This window comes from Tenrec ecaudatus, chromosome 16, assembly GCF_050624435.1.
Source record: "Tenrec ecaudatus isolate mTenEca1 chromosome 16, mTenEca1.hap1, whole genome shotgun sequence".
Lineage (NCBI taxonomy): Eukaryota > Metazoa > Chordata > Mammalia > Afrosoricida > Tenrecidae > Tenrec > Tenrec ecaudatus.
The window spans coordinates 52,521,234-52,544,934 of record NC_134545.1 but is presented as its reverse complement, the minus strand read 5'-3'; the positions used below and the strand labels follow the sequence as shown (position 1 = coordinate 52,544,934).

Below are 23,701 nucleotides of genomic sequence, written 5' to 3'. Positions count from 1 at the left end.
ATCGGCAGAAGCAGATTACCCATCTTCCACTGGAAGAATTTAGACTGCCAGCCTTGCCGGTTCAGGTGAAAATACTAGATTTTTACATTTGTGGCTTTCACTCAAGAAAATAGTAATAGTAAAAAAATGACTACATTTCAGATTATTTTTCCATGCAGTGGTGGAGTTATGAGCCCTGGTGGCTAGTGGCTTAAGGCTGGTTACTAACTGCAAAGGTAGGAGTTCAAACCCACCAAATAATAGGCGGGAGAAGGATGAGACTGCTTCTGGGAGAATTTAGTTTCAGAAACCAAAAGTTTTCTGTGCTATGGACTCACTACGAATCAAAATCGACTTGATGGCAGTTTAACGCGAAGGCTAGTAGATTTTTACCATTCAGTTTAGGGAATTAGCACCTGTTAATTGTGTAAACAATGTTCTGAAATATTTCCTTGAAAAAAGACATTAACCATATATTTTTTTTCCTCGAGAAATTAGCATCCTCAGTGAAGCGAGCAATCCATGTACTGCTGCAGAGGGTGGGGTTGGAGGTGGAGACACTCATGACCGCTTCTCTTTTGCGACAGCAGTTGCTATGGCGGCCATTCCTCCTCCCCATTGGTCACTGGGCAGCCGACGCGCTTCCCTAGGCCGACTTCATTGGCTACTTCGGCGGCGTCCCCGGCAGGCTGACGGTCGTAAATGGAGTGTCGTGAAACAAGGAAGGCGGGGCCTCAGACAGCACACCCTGATGAAACCCGGTCTTGGAGGCTGCGATGGCGAGCGTTCCGTGGGCCGAGATCCGCGAGAAGTTCCAGGCCGCCCTGGCCCTGTCGCTGGTGGAGTTGCATAAAAACCCGGAGAAGGAGCCGTACAAGTCCAAATACAGCGCCCGAGCTCTGCTGGAAGAGGTCAAGGCGTTGCTCGGGCCCGCGCCCGACGAGGAGGACGAGCGGCCTCCGGCTGACGAAGCCTTGGACGCCGAGCACCGCTCCCTGGCGCTGCCGGCCGAAGTGGTGGAGGCCGAGGGGCCCGTCGCCCAGCGGGCGGTGCGCCTGGCGGTCATCGAATTCCACCTGGGCGTGAACCACATCGACACCGAGGAGCTGTCGGCCGGCGAGGAGCACCTGGTGAAATGCCTGAGGCTGCTGCGCAAGTACCGGCTTTCGCACGACTGCGTCTCTCTGTACCTCCAGGCGCAGGTGAGAGCCGGCCCACAGCCCCGCGGAGACGCGCGCCACAGGCAGGAATCCATTCCTTGCCGAGGCCCGAGGCCGATGCGATAAAGCACATTAAAAAAAAAATTACGCGTGTCTCTGTATATACTTGAATCCAGAGCGTGCAGTCCTAGCATGCATTTCCAATCTTCATACATAGAGAACGCCATTCCCTTTCTTCTTTGCCCAAAGCTTGTCCAATTTCAGACTTTACTCCACTTCATATGAAAGACCTGTAGAAAAGTCTGTTGAAAAAAAGCCGAAAAACAGAAAGCAAAGGGTAGGGCTAATTAAAGTGTTTTGTTGTTTTTTTAATAACATTTTTGAATAACCAGTGCTATCTGGCAGTTAACACTTAAAAGGCGGCTGAAAGGAAAGCCCGGAGCTTATACTCAGGCTTTTCTATTAATCCAAATCTTCTATCTTATTTTTCTAGTAAGAAATATATATATATATGCACATGTATAACAAAATGCATATATCTCTGTGTGTAACAAAATTTGCCATTTTTACCCATCTTTTCCTTGGGAGAGGGAAGAAGTTACATAGAATTTTATTGAACAGAATTCAGGATTCTTCTAGAGCACACAAAAGAAGAAACAAATGACAAATTACCAAATGTAACAAAAAGTTTCAGAGTCATTGTTTTTCAATACAAAGCTCACCTTAAAAAACATTTCCAAAGACACCTAAGGTTCAACTGTACATATTTAATGTTTACTGAAGCAAATATATCACACTGGGGGATATCAACAGCCTGAATGTTACTTTAATTTTAAGGTGTTTCGACTGTAGTTGAGAGGAGTGGTAATCCTGGATGGTGAGAGATGAGCCTTGACTATTGAGGCAGACCTTTTTCTTTAAAAAAATCATTTTATTGGGGGCTCTTGCAGCTCTTATCACAATCCATACTTAAAACCATTGTGTCAAGCACATTTGTACGTATATTGCCATCATCATTTTCAAAACATTTCTTTATACTTGAGCCCTTGGTATCAGCTCATTTTATAACCTTCCCCCACCCTCTCTTAACCCTTGGTAATTTATGATTTTTTTTCTTTCATGTCTTACACCAACCGTTGCCTCCCTTCACACACTTTTCTGTTGTTCATCCCCCTGGAATGGGGCTATGTGGTGATCATTGTGTTCGTTTCCCCTTTCTCCCCACAGCCTTCCCCTTCCTCCCTCCCTCCCTCCCTCCCTTCCCCTCCTGGGATCACTACTCTCATTATTAGTCCTGAGGGGTTTATCTGTGGCAGACCATTTTTGCCTAGTGAGATCAAGGACAATATTCTAGAAAAAAAATGGTACTTTGATTCCTGGTTTTCCCTGTTAACAAAATGTACAGTTTTCCCCCTTGGTGAAGTTTGTTTAAAGCTTTGTTTTTTAATTTTTTGTTTTATTTTATTATGGAGTTTTGAGAGTTTCCTTACAAATTCTGGGTAGAAGGGACTTTATCAAGTGTGTGAGATCTGCAAATATTTTCTCGTGCATGTCTCTTCATAGGAATAAAATTAAAAGAAAGAAATTTGTTATTATTGATGAGAATATACTCAGAATGTACACCAATGAACAGTTTCTACTTGTCCTGTTCAGTGGCACATTAGAACAATAAAAAATATATAATTTAATGACGTTAATGATATTCACTGTTGTACAACCATGACTAATGTCTTTTTTCAAAATGTTTTCATCACCTTGAAGAGAACCGCTTGTCTGTTAAGCAATGACGCTCCATTTCCCCTTCAACTCGCCCCTGCTAACCTCTTATCTACTTGTCTCTATGAATTTGCCTACCCTAGATACAGTAAAAATGAAGTCCAATACTTGTCCTTTCATAGCTCATTCAACATAATGTTTTCAAGAGTCATCCATGTCTATAACATATCAGGACGTCATTTTTCTTTATGGCTCAGTAATATTCCATTGTATGGATAGACCACATTTTGTTATCCATTTATCGGTTGATGGACAATTTGGTTGTCATCCCTTTTGTCTATTGTGAAGAATGCTTCGGTGATCATTGCTGTACAAGTTTCTGTTTGCATCCCTGCTTTCAAGTCTTTGGGGTATATATAAGAGGGCTTTGATAAATTCATGGCAAAATGAAATAGAAGGATAATGGAATTTTCCCAGGAACTTTTTGAAGCCTGTTAGCATACCTCAGAATAGAACTTCTGGTCTTATGGTAATTTTTTGTTTAAGTTTGAGGAATAAACTGCTTTCGACAGTGGTTGCACCACTTGACATTCCCACTGCAGTGGATGAAGAGTCCTCATTGTCCATATCCTCCCAACACTTTCCTCCCCACCCCAACGTTAATGGGTGTGCGTTGGTTTCCATTCGCTTTTCCCTAATGACTAATAATATTGAGCATCTTTTCATATACTTAGTGGTCATTTGTGTATCTTTGGAGAGAGAACTCTTCAAATCTTTTCAAATTGCCTCACATGTCTTTATAGTTTTGCACTTTAAGAGTATTTTGGGTGTTCATTATCAGACATGACTTGCAAATGTTTTCTGTCATGTTCTGTAGTTTCACTGTCTTGATTCTGTCTTTAGAGACCCCAAAGCTTTGTGAGCTCCAAATTGGCTGTTTTTCTTTTCTCCCTGTGCTTTCGGTGTCGCATTAAAGGAACTGTTGCCAAACTGAAGATTTTGAAGACTAGGCCCTATGTTTTCCTCTAACAATTACTGTTCGTTAGTGCTTCACTTTAGATCTGTGATTAATTTTGAGTTGCTTATTTGATGTAAGATAGGGTCAGCCTCATTCTGTCGTAAATGAGTATTTCGTTTTCCCAGCATCGTTTGTTGAAGAGATTATTCTTTCCATATTGAATAGTCTCGGTACTCTCGCCAAACATCCATTGATCATAAATTTGATGGTTTGATTCTGGACTCTTAATTCTATCCCATTGGTCTGTATCTCTATTCTTAAGCCAGTACCACAATATTTTGATGACTGTAACTTTGTACTACATTTTGAAATCAGGAAGCATGTCTCCCAACTTTGTTCTTAATTTTCAAATTTCGACTATTCTGGGTCCTTTGACATGCCATGTGGATTTTAGGATAGATTTTTTTTTTTTCAGTTTTGCAACAACAACAACGGGAATATATCATCGTTTCATGCTCGACGAAAAGAACGATGTAAAAGCAATGTGGCTATTTGTTGGAGAGCCAGTGTGGACAGCCTACAACTGGCCTGCTGACCATTTTGATGCTTGAGAATAATACATGATGTTCTTGGCACAGATAGCCTAAGGGTGCTCGCTGATAATTGAGCAGAAAAACACCGATTTTCCCTTTGCCTTTATTTTAGATTTAGGATGAGGTTATCTTTCTTTTGCAAGATTATTTGATCACAATTTTTATTAATCATTTTATTGGGGGCTCTTACAGCTCTTATAACAATCCACACATCAATTGAATCAAATACATTATACATATATTGCAATCATTTTCAAAACATTTTCTTTGTGCTCTTTTTTCCCTCCCTGCCCCACCCTCTTGAGCCCCTGATAAATTATAAATTATTCTTTTTTTTTTTTTAGTTCAAGGATCATTTGTTGGCCTTTGGGAATGTTTTCCAGTCCAGTCTGTTGGGGCACCATGCCCTGGCCCCAAAGTCCACTTTCAGCATTCCCTGGGGACCTCGCCACTCCATTCCCTTGCTGTTCCGCTGCATTCCCCCAGTGCTTTGCCTCGGTGTGGTGGGATCAGGTCAGGCGCAATTCCCACACTGTGTCTCCGGTGCTGTCCCCTGTGGCGCCATGGGTCAGTGAGGGCCGTCGTGTCTCATAGTGGGGCCAGCCATTAAATTATTCTTTTTCATATCTTACACATATCTCCTCCTGTCTCTCTCCACCCATGTTGAAGAATATCTTTAAATGACTAGTACAGCTGATTTTGACATGGACAGGACTATGAAAATCTAGTCAAACCCCACTCGCTTTCTCTCATTAAAACAGGAATCATGGTTCTGTAGCCCTGTGTGAATACATTCATTCAACTTTAACCTGAATGAATCCTTAGATCCAGAAAATCCAGAATTGGGTACACGTCTCCCTAATTTGGTACACAAAACGCCAAATCAACCCGCTCTTTCAGACGGGCAGCTAGTCACAGTATGCTCTTAACTACGCATGTGCATTCTCTGAATAGTCTTCTTAGACTTTAATCCAGATATCAAACAATGCCTCTTCTCTCTTAATAAAAACATTCACTAGGTGGCTTAACTAAAGAAATATGCTTTTTCTCCCAAAATTATGCCCTGAGATGGAGAGTGGACAGGGAAGCACCTCTCATTATGGGGCACACGTTCAATTGCTGTGCCACTTCCTAGTTCAGAATAAAGTAGCTGCCTTAATTTTAAGATCATGGTTGTGAAGGAGACAGCTCATGTCACCCCACTTTTTCATTGACCTAAAGGCTAAGGTAAAACTACCACAAAAATTCCTCTGCTCCCAAGCAGCCCTCCCCCCAACCCTACCCCATCTTTTGGACCAGCCTCACCATTGAACTTGGCCTTTGTTCTGTCTAATGCCACCTGTGCTTTATCATCACTTGAATGGAATGCCCAACCTGTAAACGTCCTTAGGGTAAACGAGTTTGTGCTTTTCCTTACCGGAGAGGACCAGTAAGTTGTTCTCCCCAGAGCAGGTGTGTTTATCTTTTCTTTCCCAGGGAGGCTTCACTAAAGACAAGATCCAGGGGAGAGTCATAAAACGGCTGCCTAGGAACTGTGCTTCCATCCATTTTAATTTTGCTCTGTCACTATTGTTTACTTAATGATATGTGCATTTTTAACACGCCTTTTCTGCTTGCTGTACTCTGCGTTGCTTCCTGAATGCTGTAACAGGCTCGGCCAGAGAAGCACTGGCCCTGCAGCATGACAGACTACACCTCTCAATGGCCCCTCTGCACTGCGGGCTCCCTGCTATAACAAAGGCTTCACATAATAAAAAAAAAATACTGTTGGAATTTGCATAGCGATTGCCTTGAATTTGTTTCTCACTTTGGGAGCTATTGTCATATTTTTTTATTGTCATCGTAACAATGTTGCCATCTTATTCATGAAAATGGAGATGCCTTTCCATTTATTTAGTTATTTAATTTCTTTCAGTAATTTTAATAATTTTCAATATTTAATTCACACACTTTACCTCCCTGGGTAAATTTATCACTTATTCTTTTGGATTCTATTACAAGTGGAATTGTTTTTCCTTTGATTTCCTTTTCTAAATTATTAATGTTCTGTTTTGGATTGTTCATTGCTCATCCATAGAAACATAACTGATGTGGAGGGAGGGTGGGGTGGAAAGGGGGAACCGATTACAGGGATCTACATATAACCTCCTCCCTGAGGGACAGACAACAGAAAAGTGGGTGAAGGGAGACGTCGGACAGTGTAAGATATGAGAAAATAATTTATAAATTATCAAAGGTTCATGAGAGGGAGGAGTGGGGGGGAGGGGAAAAATGAGCTGATGCTGGGGCTTGAGTGGAGAGCAAATGTTTTGAGAATGACGAGGGCAACGAATGTGCAGATGTGCTTTACACAATTGATGTATGTATGGATTGTGATAAGAGTTGTATGAGCCCCCAATAAAATGATTTAAAAAAGAAAAAACAAACAAAAATACTAATAAACACTGAGCTAGTTGGCTCCCTTGAGATATTATAGTAAAAAAAACAAAAAACACAACTGATTTTGATTTGTATGTTGATTTTTGTACCCTCCGACTTTGCAGACTTATTCAGCTCAGACTCGAGGGGGGAAGCATCCCACGAGGGCATGAATCCAAGGAGGCAGGGAGCACTGGTGGCTATTTTAGTACCTACCTACTGCAGCATCTTACTATGGACAATCACTTCGTTATTAGTCATCACATTCCACTGCTATCTGGCCAGTAAATATTGAAACTAGAACTGAGAAAGTTGCTTTAACTGGTAGTTTTCTATTACTTTAAATTTTTTCTCTTTTCTTTATTTTTCAGAACAACCTGGGTATCTTATGGTCTGAAAGAGAAGAAATTGAAACTGCACAAGCTTACCTAGAAGCATCAGAAGCATTATATAATCAGTACATGAAAGAGGTAGACTGCGGGTCCAATAATAGTGATGTTTGCTTATTTTCATTTGTAACAGAAAAATCCATTTGGTTTCCACTGAGGATACAGAGCTTCAAGCAGCAGTTCTCAACCTGTGGGTTGTGACCCCTTTGGTGGTTGAACCACCCTTTCACAGGGGTCTCCCGATTCTTAACAGCAACATAATTACAGTTATGAAGTAACAACGGAAATAATTTCATGGTTGTGGGGGGGTCACCACAACATAAGGGACTATATTAAAGGGTCGCAGCATTAGGAAGGTTGAGAACCACTGGCTTAAAGAAAAGCAAACAAAAATGACTTGACCAAAACATGAACTCTTTGAAGAAGTGGTTCTCATATTTTTTAGCATACATCAGTTACCCAGAAGACGCTGAGCCTCCCTGACTATAACACACTGATTCAGTAGTTTTGGAGTACGGCCCCAGAACTTGTATTTTCGGCAGGATCCCAGGTGGGGCTTTGTGAACCACTGCTTCAGGGCAGTGGTTTTCCCCTCTGAAACCCTTCTGGAGTTAAGTGTAAGCAATAACAATTACCCCCCCCCCACACACACACCCTGAAAAACAGTAACCAGAAAACCCCATAGTGAACTATTCTGCTTAAATAGGTCAGAAAGACCCAGGTCCGACCCACTATAGATCCCCTCCTCCCTTCCCACTGTAGGCAGAATAACTTTATCAAAAGGGTGCTGTAGGAACTTCCAGGACTTCGGGGATCACAGATTGAGAAAACACACACTTCGGGGGTAGATAACAGTTCTAACAAACCACTGTTAATAAACTATTTCCTTAAGAGATTTTTTCTTTTTCTTTAACCATCTTTTACCTATTAGCAGGTGGTTCATTTGATTTTGAGGCATTCCTTTAAATAGCCAGCATGGTTTTCAAGTTTCTCAAAATCAGAGTTCAGAGGTGATGCTTTGGCTAAGTTCACTAATGATTTCTATGATGCTGAGTGCATGTGTGAGCCAGAGAGCACACCTCAGCATACATCTCTGGGTCTGTGAACCTGGCGACAGTGATCCAGTAGAGTCCTGATGATGTAACGGTGACGCATTGGGCTGCTAACTGCAAGGTCAGTAGTTCCAAACTACCAGCCACTCTGTAGGAGAAAGATGAGGCTTTTTACTTTCAGACAGTCTTCCACAAAAGAGAAAAGTCACAGTCCCACAGCAACCGGGTTATAGGTTTCTTAGGGGTACGGCAGGGAAGGTTGGGGAAAAGGCTGCTAAGGATGAGTACAAAAACTAAGGAAATGTTTTAAAGGGATGGGACTATTGTATGATTTGTGAATTACATGTCAATAAAACTTTAAAAAAGTGTTACAGTTTCAGAAACCCACAGAGGCAGTTCGACCCTGTCCTAGAGTTAGCATCGACTTGATGGCAGTGAGTGAGTGAGTGAGTGAGTGAGTGGATCCAGGAGAACTTGACTTCGTTCCTGGTTAATGCACCTCATGCACAGCTACCACCAGCCATCAGCTGCCAGTGGAGGCTCATGTGGTGTTGCTATGATGCTGAACAGATTTCTGTAGAGCTTTCAGACTAAAACAGACTAGGAAGAAAGTCCTGGTGACATCTAAAAAATCAACCAGTAAAACCCCTATGGACTACGACATGAGAGTAAACCGTGAATTGGGGCTGCCTCAGTGGCAGGTAACAAATTCAGAGGTCAATTGTGTTTACTGAAATATCGTTATTTGTGTTGATCTGGATGCAATGGCTGTCCGTCCAGGTCAGCCCCAGAGGTCAGGCTCCGACCCTCTCTCCTGTTCCCACATGTACTCATCCTCTTGTTACAAACAGCTTCTCGCTGCTGACGGCACTGTCCAGATTCATCTGCTGATTTGACATTGGCAATTTTTATGGAGTGTGTATCTCTGAAAGTACCGTCCATTTGAGTTTTTGATAATCCCTCTTGCCCCAGTTTTTCTTGCCATAAATATAACTTCTTTTTCCCAGCTTCTGAGGCTAAAACCCTTGGGAACCCCTCCCCACTTTCTCATCTTCCTGTTGGTCCCATCTTCAGATTACATCCAGACTCACACTGCTTCTGTTACTACTCACATCCCCGTGGCGGTGTTGTCAGGTGCCGTCGAATGGGCTCAGTGACCTTTCACTGCCGGTCTAGTGCCAGCCTCACCATTGTTGCAGCCGCAGCGTCGCTGCGCCTCCTGGAGGGCTTTCCTCTTTCTCTACCGTACCAAGCCTGATGTCCTCCTCAAGGGAGTGCTCTCCTGACAGGTCCAGAAGGTGAAGTCACACCATCTCGCCTCTCTGGCCATACCGCTTCCAAGACAGGTCGGTGTGTCCTGTAGCAGTCCGTCGTCTCTTACTGCGTGTTGCGGTTGTCCTCCAGTTGGTCTTGCTGCCTCCATGCCTGCATCACCCTGTTCTCAGCTCTGTTCAGAGTGAATCTGATCCTTGTTGCCTTGTGGGCACTGGCGGTGTTTCACACAAAGCATCGGCTTTACCGGCTTTTGCACACTTTGTGCAGCCCTCATAAGTTCGTCTCCTTCGTACACCACAGTCACGGATACATTACTTATGTGGCTGCAGTATATGCAAAACACAGGGTTTGCACATAACCATTTCCTCTGCTTAGATCAGGGGTCCTCAAACTTTTTAAACGGGGGCCAGTTCACTGTCCCTCAGACCCGTTGGAGGCCCAGACTAGTTTACAAAAAAAACTATGAACAAATTCCTATGCACACTGCACAGATCTTCTTTTGAAGTAAAAAAAAAAAAAAAAAAACGGGGCAAAAACACCCAGCGGGCTGGATAAATGTCCTCGGCAGGCCACAATGTGGCCCGTGGGTCATAGTTTGAGGACGCCTGGCCCAGGTATTTACCAGCCTGTTCCTTCATGTTTCATATTTCCATCCAGCGTACTGGTTTCTACCGCCTTCCCCCCTGCTGCCCCCAAACATTTTTTTTCTTACCAACAGATAAATCAGTTTATTAAAATAGTTGATTTAAGCATCGCAGTGGTGACTTCAACCTCTACTCCAGGCTCAATACTGATGGAAATGATCTGCTTAACCATCTCAGATGGACTAAAAATATGGAACGCTTCACCGATTTGCATGTCATCCTTGCGCAGGGGCCATGCTAATCTCTGTATCGTTTCAGTGTAGGTGCTGCCGAAGCACACGCCCCAAGCCCTTTCTGTCCCATTTCCAGTTTCACTGTTCACTTGCGCTCTTAACATTATCCAGCTGTTGTACATTTGTGTGATTTACTTTGTTTGATAGCTGTCTCCTTTTCTAGAATATAAGCTTTACGGTGGCAAGGCCAGTTTCATTATTCGGTTTACTGCTGTATCCCTAGCTTCCAGAACAGTTTTTTATTTTTTGAAATTACTGTCCATGAAGATAAATGCAAAGAATAATACAACAATGTTACACTGAATTTAATGGAGAATTTCAACTAAAATATAGTTGGGTTGGAGATGTTTAATTGCTTCAGTGTTTTTGGTTTCTCTGTTGTAGCTTTGGGTAAGTACCTTCAAGCGGATTCTGACCCATCGTGACCCCAAGTGCAGTAGAAGGAAACAATACTGCCTGATCGGGCACCATCCTCACGGTCGTCGTCCTGGTTGAGCTCATTGTTGTTGCCACTGAGTCAGTCACTGAGGATGGATCTTATCTATGGATGCATAGTTTTAGGTAAAGGAGAGCTATATCAAACTCCTTTACCTAGGAGTTAATTCTGACTCATAGCCACCCTCTAGGACAGAACAGAACTGCCCCATCGGTTTCCAAGACGGTAACACCTTATGGGAGTAGAAAGCCTGGTCTTTTCCCTCAGGTCAGCTGGTTTCAAACAGCAAACCTTGTAGTTAATAGCCCAATGCATAACCACTACACCTGGGCTCCTAAAGAGACAAAGGAGAAAAAAAGTGACTGGATATGTAGACTAGAGTCCTGAGAGTCTAGTTTCATTCAGGATCCGTGATCTCTAACTAACTGCTTGATTTGAGAGAACTCAAACTTCCTGTGCCACCCACTCCTCATCTCTCTTGACAGTGTAGAAATGTTGTGGTGATAAAGTAGCTAATGAAAAGTCATGGAACAAATGCATGTACAATAACTGAAGACTAGTTAGTAAGCTTTGGTAGACTAATAATGGGACATGCTCTCACCATTAAAAGGATAAAGCTTGGAGTCATCAGTACATGGGAATGCATACAGTGTGTGTGTACTCATTGATTATAGCTTTCTAAACGTTTTTCTGTATCAGAAACAGCACACATCACAAAACTTTGTGCCATGTTATACTTTAATCTTAGTTAAGAGATGACGCTGATTTGACAGTTACATTAGAAATGTTATAGTCATAAAGTGAAATCTGATAATAAGTAAGATAATACATTGATAATTTTTCCCTTCTCTAGCCAGGGATGAGCATGTTAAATAGCCCTCAGAATTGTTTACAGTCTGAAGCGTTCTCTCTTGGGTTTGCTGTGGGCCCGGCTGCCTGCCTTTGTGGTTTTGACATTCTTTGAATTCTGGAGGTTTGCCAGTCCTGTGATGGTTTCGGGGTTTGTATACAGAACATAAGATCACCGGTTTTTGAGAAAAGCATTGCGCCTCTTGGACTTCATTCAGTGAGTTCAGATGGTCTCCCCAGTGGGCTTGTGGCTCGGATCATCCTTCTACAAGTAGAATGACGCACAAGTCGAGCAGTTGTGCTCTTTTGGGAAACTTAAGATAGAATTAGTTTAGAAGCAGTGCAATTACTGGTTTTAATGTTCTAAAAATAGAAGAAGATACGTTTTTTTATAGAATTTTCTTTTCTTTATAGAGTTTTTTTTGTTGTTGCTCCCTTGAGAAAAATATATAAGAATAAATATTAAAGCCTTTGATTAGATTCTCATTCATGGTTAGTGTAGGACAATATTACTGTAAAGATACATGCAGACATTTAAAGGTTAACCTTTAGATTCATCTCTAATGAAAGCAAATTGGTGGATTTTTAAATGTATTTGCAGTAAGCTGCAATAGCAGCTTAGATTTAGTAAGATTTGAACTTACAGGAAATCTTTTATTTGTTTCTTTCATGTTTTATGTTAAGAAATGTACTTCTTGGCTAACATTAAAGTCAACTAGCAAAAAACACAGTGTATTGGACTTTCAAAGTTGATTTCTCTCGTTTCCCCAGAGGAGGGCGCTTGGAGGTCACAGTTAAAAGTTTTTTAAGCACTTTGCTATTCAATTGCAGATTGGGAGTCCTCCTCTTGATCCTACTGAGCATTTTCTTCCTGAAGAAGAGAGACATACTGAACAGGAGAGATCAAAAAGGTACGTAGCAGCTGAAGTCAGCCTTTACAGGTGTCCCTACATGGGGCGGAGAAGATGGTTGCTCATACACACATGTTCTCTGAAAGGGAAGGACCACGGCAGAAGGCCCTGGATAAAGTGGGAGAAAAGAGTGGAACTAAACTCACAATCATAAGGAGACCAGAGACTGGGGCCCCCAAGACTAAGGCCCTTGGTCACCCTTCAGCTCTGGAAACAAGCCCCCTCACCCTAGTGGCTCAATTTTCAGCTAATAAATAAAATAGTGACTTGTCTCTAAGAGAGATTAAGGGGCCCTTGGTGTAGCGGTTACTTGTTGGGCTGCGATCCACAAGGTCAGTAGTTCAAAACCACCTGCCAGGTCCATGGGAGAAAGGCAGGCTTTCTACTTCCATAAAGAGTTACGTAATAGTCTCGGAAACTCTAAGGGGCTGTTTTATCCTGGCTTATAGGGTTGCCAAGAGTCGGGATTGACCGAGTGGCAGAGAGCTCTGGTAAGGGGCATTGAGATGGGAAGCAGGAGAGTATGAGTGGTGATGCACTGAGGGGATTGCGGTGAATAAGCTGAAGCAAAATGTGTTCGAACCATTGGATGTAAAACTCGTGCTCTGCTCTGTAAACCTTCACCTAATGCATTTTTTAACACACAATTTCTTTTTCGTTTTGAGGTATTTAAAAAGGGATGAAATTTGAATTGAGCAGGATTAAAATCTCCACTTGTTAGCTATGTCACTTGGTTAAAATTTGAGGCTCAGTTTCCTTACATGTAAATAGAATCAATACTCAAAGGGTTGGTGAGAGGATCATAAATTATAAACTGTTGTTCAAGTTTTAATTTTTTCCCACAGGTTTGAAAAGGTTTATACTCACATCTTGTATTACCTGGCTCAAGTCTACCAGCATCTGGAGATGTTTGAGAAGGCTGCCCATTACTGTCATAGCACCCTGAAACTCCAGCTTGAGCACAGCGCTTTCCACCCGATGGAGTGGGCTATTAATGCTGCTACCTTGTCCCAGTTTTACATCAACAAGGTAAGCTCCGTAAAGCAAGTGTCTCCCAAAGTACCAGTGGTGAGCATTAAAATAAGGCCAGTAGTACCTTGAAAATGCCATCTCTTACAAATAAGTGACTTGTATGTAATGATGTAAAACTGGACAGAAAGGTACGGTGTGGTCTGTCAGTGTATTAAAGTTTTGTTGCTCTTTGTCGATTTACATTCTTTTGATTCCTCAAATACTGAGTCTTATGGTTGTCTTGCCTGCTGATAGCCCTGGCGCCAGCCTGTGCCTCTGACCAGGTCTTTTCTGACGTAGGCCGCTAGCTCAGTTCTCTTTGAGTGAGCTGTGCCTTAACGCGGAGCTTTATCTTGCTGCAGATAACACTCGGTCTGCAGTGATGATCTGGTAACTATGAGAATTTGTCTAAGGAAGTTGACTGTTAAATGTGGGCTTTGATAAAAGCATGTGACACATTTCAGTTACTTTTTCAGAATTAACTTCTCTATAATAGTTTTTATGTGCTGGAAGTGACTCAGTTCCACTGACAGTCTTTGGAACATATTTCTCGACTGTTACAAAAGGACAGATTTTGAACTACGATAAATCTTAGTGATCAGAATCAAGTACCCAGAATTTTGCTGGTAATCTTAATGGACTCATTTGTTCTTTTGATCTCTAAGAGTTTGTAATGTTACAGCCCTTTAAGCCCCACTTCACAGCCAGATTCTGTTAATCCTTCATAAGATATCTTGGCGATGGACATTTCCCTTCTGTGTACTTTTAATTCACAAGCCTCTGAAATGTTTTTAACTCTTGCTTATCAGAGTGCCTGCTTTCATCTCTGATTACCTGCTGCTTTATCCTTCTTGGGCCGGGATCTTCTCTAAGCTGTTGCCAGTGCCGATGGTAAATGCGCCGGAGGGTGAATGCGCTGCCCCAGCGGTCCATTCTGAAGAGCTGTTGGCAGGAGAGAAAGGCTGTTGTGGCCGCAGCACCCCTCTAGGGCTTGCGTCTAAGATGACGCGTGTAAGGAAGGGAACCGTTGGGGCCACGCTCGTGAACCCACCTCATTGTGACCATCTTCAAAAGGGCTAGCCAGGACCTCTGCTCGAGGCACCTGTTACAAATGGTCAGCGATCTCACATTTATTTAACAACTTTAAAATTATTTATTTGCTGTGATTTTAATTCTTTTTTTTTTTAATTTTAATTCTTAAAATCAGCTCTATGGGAGTCTCGTTTACCCTTGTTTATTTCCCCAACAGCTATGCTTTATGGAGGCCAGGCATTGTTTATCAGCTGCTAATGTCATTTTTGGTCAAACTGGAAAGATGCCAGCCTCCGAAGAGTGTAAGTTTATGTGTTCAAGTTTCATTATATAGCTTATTTTAATAAAGTTTTATTTTGAACTAATTGTAGACTTTAGAAAACTTGCAAGAACAAAGAACTACCACACGCTGCTCTTTGTCTGCATTCACCATTTTTAATATTTGCCTCATTTGCGATTGCATTTTAGTTTCTCTGTGACCCCTTTGAAAGAGGATTGCATATGTCAAGTCCCTTTGTCCCTTAACGCCTCCGTGGGTGTTTCCTAATAAAGAGAAGCATCAGAGCGGCGCTAGATTCAGGAACTTCAGGAAGAGCCCTGCCGCGTCCCCAGTGCAGCACTATGCAGCGCAGGATAGACCGCCGACCACAGTTAGGTGTCATGTCTTGCTAGTCTATTCTTCTCGTTTCCCCCCTTTTTCTTTAAATACTTTTATTGGGGGCTCTTACATCTCTATCACCATCCATACGTTCCTACAGTGTGCCGAGCACGTTTGCACATATGCCGCCATCATTTTCAAAGCATTCTCTTCCCACTTGAGCCCCTGATCAATCAGCTCCCCACCTCTTCCCACCCCACCCCTCCACAAACCCTTGATAAGTCATAGATTATTTTTTCCATATCTTACACCGTCCTCCGTCGTCCCTCACCCACCCCTCCGCCACTCGTGCAACCTGGCTGGTCTTCACTGAGTAGTTTGGTTTTTCGGTCCGTCCTTCCCTTTCGCCACACAGACACTGGTGAAGAGCACAGGCCGGTTACTTCACATCTTTGGGGTTTGCAGTAAGTTCACACTTTTCGTTCTCCTCGATGTGACCCTGTACCTCACCATTAAACAGTCTCCATCTTTTTTTTAGTTTTCAACTTTTAAGAGGCTTTAGATTTTGAGGCGTCATGTTTTTCTAGGCAGGCAGAAGTTCTAATTATGGATTAAAGAATCAAGAGACCATGGAGAGTCAAGGGAATGTCATATTGAAGTAAAGATTTCCGGTCTTATGATTTTGCTCCGTTAAATTAAATATAGGCTCTTTAACATTTAAAAGACCCGTGCTCACAAAAGTATTAGTAAAACCAGACACTAGTGAAATACCAGCTTTTCCTCTAGAAAGCTAGAAGAAGAAAAACAAAACAATATTCAGTTTTCCAAGTGCTTTCATCAGGTACCCTCATACATGTTGACTGTCGTGTTTATATATAATAATTTGGCAGTCTGTGTTAAAGACATAATTGTATAAGTTCTTTGTCCCAGGCAGTATTCTAACACCCACAAAGACTTGTACACAGAGGGTTTTAGTTCCAGAGTGGTGGTGATGAAGAATTGGGAAGCAGATGCTCAGTACTAGAAGGCTAACATCTACTTAATTGCATACAATGCTGTACTTCAAATAATGCTGTGAAAGAGTCAGTGATAGGGATAAGATGTTAGTGGTATGATACATGGAGAAAAAAGTTAGATTTAAATTCTGTATGCATTGTAACTTAAACTTTTACCTACAGAAACTATTTAAGAAAGAAACTAGAAAGAAATAGGCAAAATAAGAGCAATGAGTGCCTCTTAAGGTGACAGGAGTGGGGTGGTTGTTGTTCCCCTGCTTCCGCGAAGATCTGCTGCATTTACAAGCAGGAAACCTGGCTGCTTGAAGAGCACTGGGTTTAAGTTGATAGTGGTAGGCGATTTTGTTAGAGGATAGAGATAATGGGAAATGTAATCAATGTCTTGAGTTGTAATGGGGGAAATTGTTGAGTTAGTGTATATTTTGGTGTATATATTTCCCTATAAAGAAATGAGAGAAAGAATTCAATACACAATGAAAATTATGAAAATTACAATTGTGACCACCTTGGACAACTCCTGTGTGTAATTTTAGCAACGGAAGCTGAAGGAGATGTGCCGGAACTTTATCATCAAAGAAAGGGGGAGATAGCAAGATGCTGGATCAAATACTGCCTGACCCTCATGCAGAATGCCCAGCTTTCCATGCAGGTAATGAATGCAGTCCAGTGTGCTGTTTTCTTAAGTGAGCAGGATGCAAGTAAAAGCTTAAAATGGGGATCATGCCCTTCGATCTTACGGAGTAGTGTTTATGCCTCTGGTATTCAGAAAACTCTGAAAGATTTATTTCTGTCTTCTCCTTCTCCACCCCCCCGCTTTTAAAACGGACTCGTCATTCAAAGGCTATGTCAAATACCATCACTTCTTGGTGGCTTTCCTATGATGAGATTATGCTCCTCTTAAAATGACCTCCATGTCATATTTTTTTATCTCCTGACATAATGGGTTTTCCAATTATTAAATGAGTGAGGGTTTAACCTTCACAGATATATTTTCTCCTTCCTGTAACTATCATAGAATTATTTTGCTCCTTCCTAAGGTATTTACATATTGCTTTATGTTATTTATATTCTTATCTCATTCCTTTGTCTCATTTTAGACTAAGTAACTAAAACCAGAAATAACCTATTGCTGTCAAATGGATTCCAACCAAAAGCAACCCTGTAGGACAGAGTAGAACTGCCCCATGGGGTTTGCAGGGCAGTGAGTCTTTATGGAGATGGCGAGAAATGTCTCTTAGTCATGTTTATCTGCTCTGCAGCTTATCTTATACTGTAAGGACTTGATAAAACCTGAAGGGTAGACTTTTAAGAACGAGCTCACGTAATACTCACTCATGGAGTGACAGCAGTAAGAACATGATGATCAGGAAACTCACTGCTTGGGTATGAGTCCCAGCCTGCCACTTACCAGCTCTCTGTTCATGGCAGTTTACTTCCTCTTTTGGTGCCTCAGTTTATGAAGGGTTCAAAAAGTGCCTTAGTCAGAGGAATCTTCCACAAAATTTAATTGTCGTTGCCTTTATCAGTATTACTAATCCATTCTGAATCCTAGTTTCCAACCCCTAAGGGGAAAAAATGTCATTTGGATGTATTCCGCTGAATATTGCTTCCTGAGAAGGAGTTATTGCCCTTGACTTTTCTATTTGTATGCACTAATTATAATCATTTAAAATAATAAATAGGATAGGACTCTGTGAAACTACTAAGCAAAATAAAACTAAATAGCTAAACTTCAAAACCCCCAAAGTAGAGGTATTGCGAAGCTGGTGAGCGCACCCTCAGTAGTTGGTAGTAGGTAGAGGCGTACTAGGGAAAGAGTGCATGGAGTTCTTTGTCTCCTGAGCTTGGAGCAGGGAAAGTGTCCCCTTCTGTTTGGCTGGACAAGTAAGACTGAAGAAGGGGGGCTGCAGGGACTGTGCTAGGACATTAACTCGCTGCCATCGAGCCAGTGCTGGCTCACAGCAAACCCCCTGTAGGTTTCTGAGACTGTATTCGTTTATGGGAGAAGAAAGCCCAGTCTGGCTCCTTCATTGCTGCTGGTGGTTTCAAACTGCTGACCATGCCGATCGCTAACCACCACACCACTAGGGTTCTGATGGTGGCACATTAGTGGGCTAATAAAAACAAATTGCCCTAGAAAGCATGTAAGTAAATCAGCAACTAGGAAGTAAATAAACAAGACTTAGAAACTAACAGCCTGTATTTCAAGTAACTGTGTCTAGCAAAATGCAACTAGAGTTTTAATTCTTCCCCTTCATTCAGTTACTGTTTTCCATCCTGGCCACTAGAACTCACAGAGTTTAAGCTCAGGCTGTTGCCATGCTAATAAAATTACTCATGTTTTTCATGATCTGGCTGTTTCTTTTCGTAGTCGAAATGCAATTTTAAAAACCGCATTTCATAACAAGAAAGCCCCCAAATACTAAGTGTTAGTAGCGTGTCCTGGATTCAAGAAGGACCGCCTCTTTGTCTGTTGTTCCCAGTGTATTTAGCAATCTGATACAGGAAACTAGTGGGAACGTCACCATTCCACACAGGGAGAGAATGTTCTTGAATTTCCTTATTTGTACGTCATTACAGCCCTTGCAGGATTTACACTAGAATAGCTTGTCCTCACTTCAGTTTCACACCCAAGAAAGAAGGCGCTTCCCTAGTAAAACTGACATGTTGTTCATTTTTACCCTCATTCATCTTTGACTACCTTTTTGTCTGAAAGGCCTACTTGAATTCAAGCTTAAAAATATTCATAATTTTTTTCAGCATTTCTGTGATTGCCAGCTCTATGCTAGTCATTGTACAAGGTTCAAGAGATACAATGATGAGCCAGAAGAGAACTGGGCTTTGACCTCACGTAAAAGTGCAACTTTGATGAATTGCACAAAGGAGAAACAGTTGATAGGAAGTTATAATGTTATTTTATGCTGATGAGTGGATTCCAACTCAAAGCAGCCCTGTAGGAGAGAACTGCCCATGTGGAGTTTCTTGGGCTGAAATCTTGATGGGAGCAGATTGCCAGGTCTTTACTGGCCAGTGGTAGGTCTGAACCGCTGACTTTTTGATTAGCTGCTAAGAACTTGCTGGTAAGAGAGATGTGTGTCTTGAACCATGGTGCCACCAGAGCTCCTGGAGAAGTCACAGTAGAAGAACGTAACCTTGAAAGTCCGATCTGGGGATGAGGAGTTATGAGACTGGCGCGCCACTGTGAGGAACCACAGCAGCATGTTCAGAAGCTCGAGCGTTGTGGGAGCCTGATGTCACAGGGGAGAGACCAGGCTGGAGCGTTTGGAGCCGAGCAGAAGGAATGTGATAAAAGGTAGCGGTAGAAAGGGGCTAGAGCAAGATGTTCTTTGAAGGAGCGTTGCATCTATCCCAAGGGCAGTTAGAAGCCTGGGGGTTTTCGGAAAGATCCCTTGGGTAGCAGAATGGAGGAGATGAATTGAGGGAAAGCCGGATGAGAGAGATGAGTTAGGAGACTGATGTGAAGTTAGCTTGGAGGAGGTGGAGAACAGGATTTGGTAACATGTGGGAAGTATGGGGTGAGGAATGGAGGAGAAGAACATGCCAATAACTTTGGGTTGCTAGCTGCCCGATGGATGGGGCTGCCCTTCACGAAAATACCAGTAGAGTCGGAGAGCCATCGTGGCTGTTTTTGTTCCCTAGAGCATGACGCGACAGTTGTGCCATCCTCCACGGTGTCGCAGTCCAAGGGTGCATGCATTCACCTGTGCAGATCGGTGCTGTTGAATAGAAATGGAATGAGGCCCCGGAATGTAATCGTAACTTTTCTAGTGGCCATATTAGAAAAGGTAAAAAGAAACTGGAGAATTCACTTTAATTATACACCAGGACTGCAAACAATTCATGGAAAAATGGAATTAAAAGATGTAATTTTCCCAAAAACATTTTGAAACGCCCCCTCTTCCACTCCCCTATATTTTATTTAACCCAGGATACAGAAAATATTACTGTTTCTACTTAACACCAGTATTCACAGATTATTTGTGAGCTATTTTATCTTTGTTTCTTTGTGCTGAGGTTTTGAAATTGGGTGTGTTGTCCAAACAGCACACCTCTCAGTTTGGGATCGCCGCCTTGCAAGTGCTCGGCAGCCACCTGTGCTGGTGCGTCTATGTTGAAGGGTGCAGGTCTAGAGAGACTGTGTCACCTGAGAGGAAGAAAAGGCCTGGGGCTGAGCCTTGAGGGATCTGGTGTTTAATTTTTTTGGCCTGGAAGAGATATGTGCTTACTCTTATTTATTTTTTAACCATCTCAGCTCTCTTCCTTTGCCTCTGCCCCCTAGGGGAATTAATAGCTTTAAGTAAGACGGGAAGTTTTGCTCTGGTCAGCCTAAGGTCTTTAAAAGATTGAAAGCATTTCTCTGAAGTATATTTTACTAAGTAACTTATAACATAGACTTTATAGTATCATTCTTGTGAAATATTTTTGGGGAGAAAATTACAATTTTACTCTCATGTTAAAGAATAAATACTACTACTAATGTGTATGATGTCTCATGGTTTTCAAGTCCTTTCATGTGCACTCATCTCATCAAATGAATTTGAGACCAAGGAGGATGATTAATATTCCAGCACTTTGTCTTGCATTTTATTCTTTTAAGTACCCCCTTACCCCTCTCCCCACCCCAACCGAAAAATATAATGAGAGAGAGACATTTTAAATGATGTTTTGAGATTATAATACTTCTAAACCAGATTGGGAAATAAGAGAATGTTCTTTACGTAAAAAGTCATTGTTGAATAACTCAGTTCAGTCATATTAAGAGTTGTGTAATCATCACCACAATCAGTTTCAGAGGTTTTCCTTGCTTTTAAACTTGCTCTAATACAGTTTGACAGCAGGAGATCGGGTCCTACTTACCCGTTTGTTTTTTCTCTTTCAGGACAACATAGGGGAGCTTGACTTTGATAAACAGTCTGAGCTTAGAACTTTAAGGAAAAAAGAACTAGATGAGGAGGAAAGTGTTAGGAAGAAAGCCGTGCAGTTTGGGACCGGTGAGCTGTGTGATGCCATCTCTGCAGTGGAAGAGAAAGTGAGATATTTGAGACCTTTAGATTTTGATGAAGCCCGAGAACTTTTCTTACTGGGTCAGCAGTATGTCTTTGAGGCAAAAGAGTTCTTTCGGATTGATGGCTACGTCACCGACCATATCGAAGTCGTCCAAGACCACAGTGCTCTGTTTAAGGTGCTGGCGTTCTTTGAAACCGACATGGAGAGACGGTGCAAGATGCATAAACGTAGAATAGCCATGCTAGAGCCCCTAATCGTGGACCTGAATCCACAGTATTACCTGTTGGTCAACAGACAGCTTCAGTTTGAAATCGCGCACACGTACTATGACATGATGGACTTGAAGGTTGCCATTGCAGACAAGGTAAGGGACCCTGACTCACATATCGTAAAGAAGATCAACACTCTGAATAAGTCAGCATTGAAGTACTACCAGCTCTTCCTAGACTCCCTGAGAGACCCCAATCAAGTATTCCCTGAACACATAGGGGAGGATGTTCTTCGCCCTGCCATGTTAGCGAAGTTTCGAGTTGCCCGTCTTTATGGCAAAATCATCACTGCAGATCCCAAGAAAGAGCTGGAAAACTTGGCGACCTCACTGGAGCATTACCAGTTTATCGTTGATTACTGTGGCAAGCACCCTGAAGCTGCCCAGGAGATCCCAGCTGAGCTAGAACTCAGCAAAGAGATGGTGAGTCTTCTTCCCACAAAAATGGAGAGATTCAGAACCAAGATGGCCCTGACTTAATCTTGTTTCGAGAACAAGGAAATGTGCACTGTGGAAGTGGCCTTCTTCCTTCTGAAACAGCCCCTGTTCCATGTGATAGCTTCTTCGTAGCCAGAGGAGTGCTGCTCCTACATGAGACAGAGTCAGTCAGATCAGTTGAGTCTCTGCTAGGACCTTAATCAGCATAAAGGTAATTAGTAATTTGCACTTAGTTATGTAAATTGCTTTGTTAAAGTGACCTGTGATTGCTGTTTCAGATTGCTTGTTTCCTATTTAAATACAGAAACTATATTTAAACTTAGAGTTTCTAAATGCTGGCTAGTTCTAACGGACTAGTCGTTACCAGGAGCAGGGCTGGGGAATGTGCCTGGTAGATAAGCCCAGTTACTACATTGAAATTGAAAAAATAACTTCCTGTCGTTATTCTTTCCAAAATATTTGCCTTCCTAAATTCCCAAAGATCTGAGATCTTTCCCTTTGACAATAATAAATACGAAGTTGTGGTTATTTTGTGTTGCAAAGTTGTTTGTCTCAATTATATTACTTATGGAAATAATAATAAACGGCGTTATTCACTAATAAAACTAGCCTTTCTCTTTTTCTGGTCTTGTAAGAACTGATTTCATGTTTTTGTCACCTGTTGAAGCCAGAGGAGAATATTTCTTTGATACCATTGCACTCTTAGAGAAACCACAATGTCATTTATTTATTTATAAATCATTTTATTGGGGGCTCTTACAGCTCTTATAACAATTCATACATCGATTTCATTCATTTAATAAATATTTTGGACCTACTACTATGTTACTGAAAATATTATTGGCTTGGTTTCTTATTCCAGGATCCTGGTTTATTTGTAAACATTTAAGCACTGTTGAAATAGGATTTTTACTACATAATTAAACTTTATTAATGTATAAATGTTAGTCATTTTAAGAAATACATAATTAAAAACACAACAACAAAAAATATGTAATTGAAAAAGAATATTTAGTATACAAATCAAGATTTGTTAAAATTCATACAGGGAGACTAGCTCTTGTTTGCTGTCCTGCCTGTTTGCTACTGACAGTGTAGGACTAGGTCAGCTCTAGGATTCTGTAATAATTTTATATCTGGTAATCCCTGCTTTTCCTTTGAGATCAGTTTGCCAAGAGAAAAAGTCTTTTTCAGAATAGCCCCCCTGAAACCAAACCAACACACAAAAAAACTCACTGCCAATGAGTTGGTTCCGATTCTTCACAACCAGGTGGGACTGAGTAGAGAACTGCACTTTGGGTTTCTGAGACTAAATCTCTATGGGAGTAGTTGGCCTCATCTTTCACCCATGGAGTGGTTGGTGGGATCAAACCATGGACCTGGTGGTTAGCAGCTCAGTGGGTAACCCACTACACCACTAGGGCTTCTTCTGTGTATAGCAGGGATGGCTAATTTGTCAAATATCTACTGTGGACCAGGCACTGTCCTCGGTTTTCTCAGCATAGCCGATACAGTGATGGACAAGGTAAACAATTTCCTGTTCTTGAGGCTAAGTCCACCAATGAGCAAGACCCCTTTCAGTCATCACAGCTATTAAGTAAGAAAACCAGTGTCTGGTAAACTTCATGGGAAAGGGTGGTGTGAGAAGGTGGGAAGTGACATTGAACCGGAGATTACATGAGAAGATGGGCAGCCAT

At 41.9% G+C, this 23,701-nt stretch overlaps 1 protein-coding gene and 1 pseudogene across 1 annotated transcript; one reads left to right on the top strand and one right to left on the bottom strand.

The window, feature by feature from the left end:
* The first annotated feature begins 702 nt into the window (after positions 1–702).
* On the top strand, positions 703–22,609 carry KIFBP (kinesin family binding protein). Its single transcript, XM_075533507.1, has 7 exons — positions 703–1,181; positions 7,196–7,294; positions 12,534–12,613; positions 13,459–13,642; positions 14,874–14,958; positions 16,804–16,919; positions 21,171–22,609. The coding sequence occupies exons 1-7, from the start codon at positions 756–758 to the stop codon at positions 22,044–22,046; spliced, it is 1,866 nt and encodes a 621-aa protein (XP_075389622.1). The 5' UTR covers positions 703–755; the 3' UTR covers positions 22,047–22,609.
* On the bottom strand, positions 10,369–10,462 carry LOC142430013 (U6 spliceosomal RNA; annotated as a pseudogene).
* Positions 22,610–23,701: the final 1,092 nt, after the last annotated feature.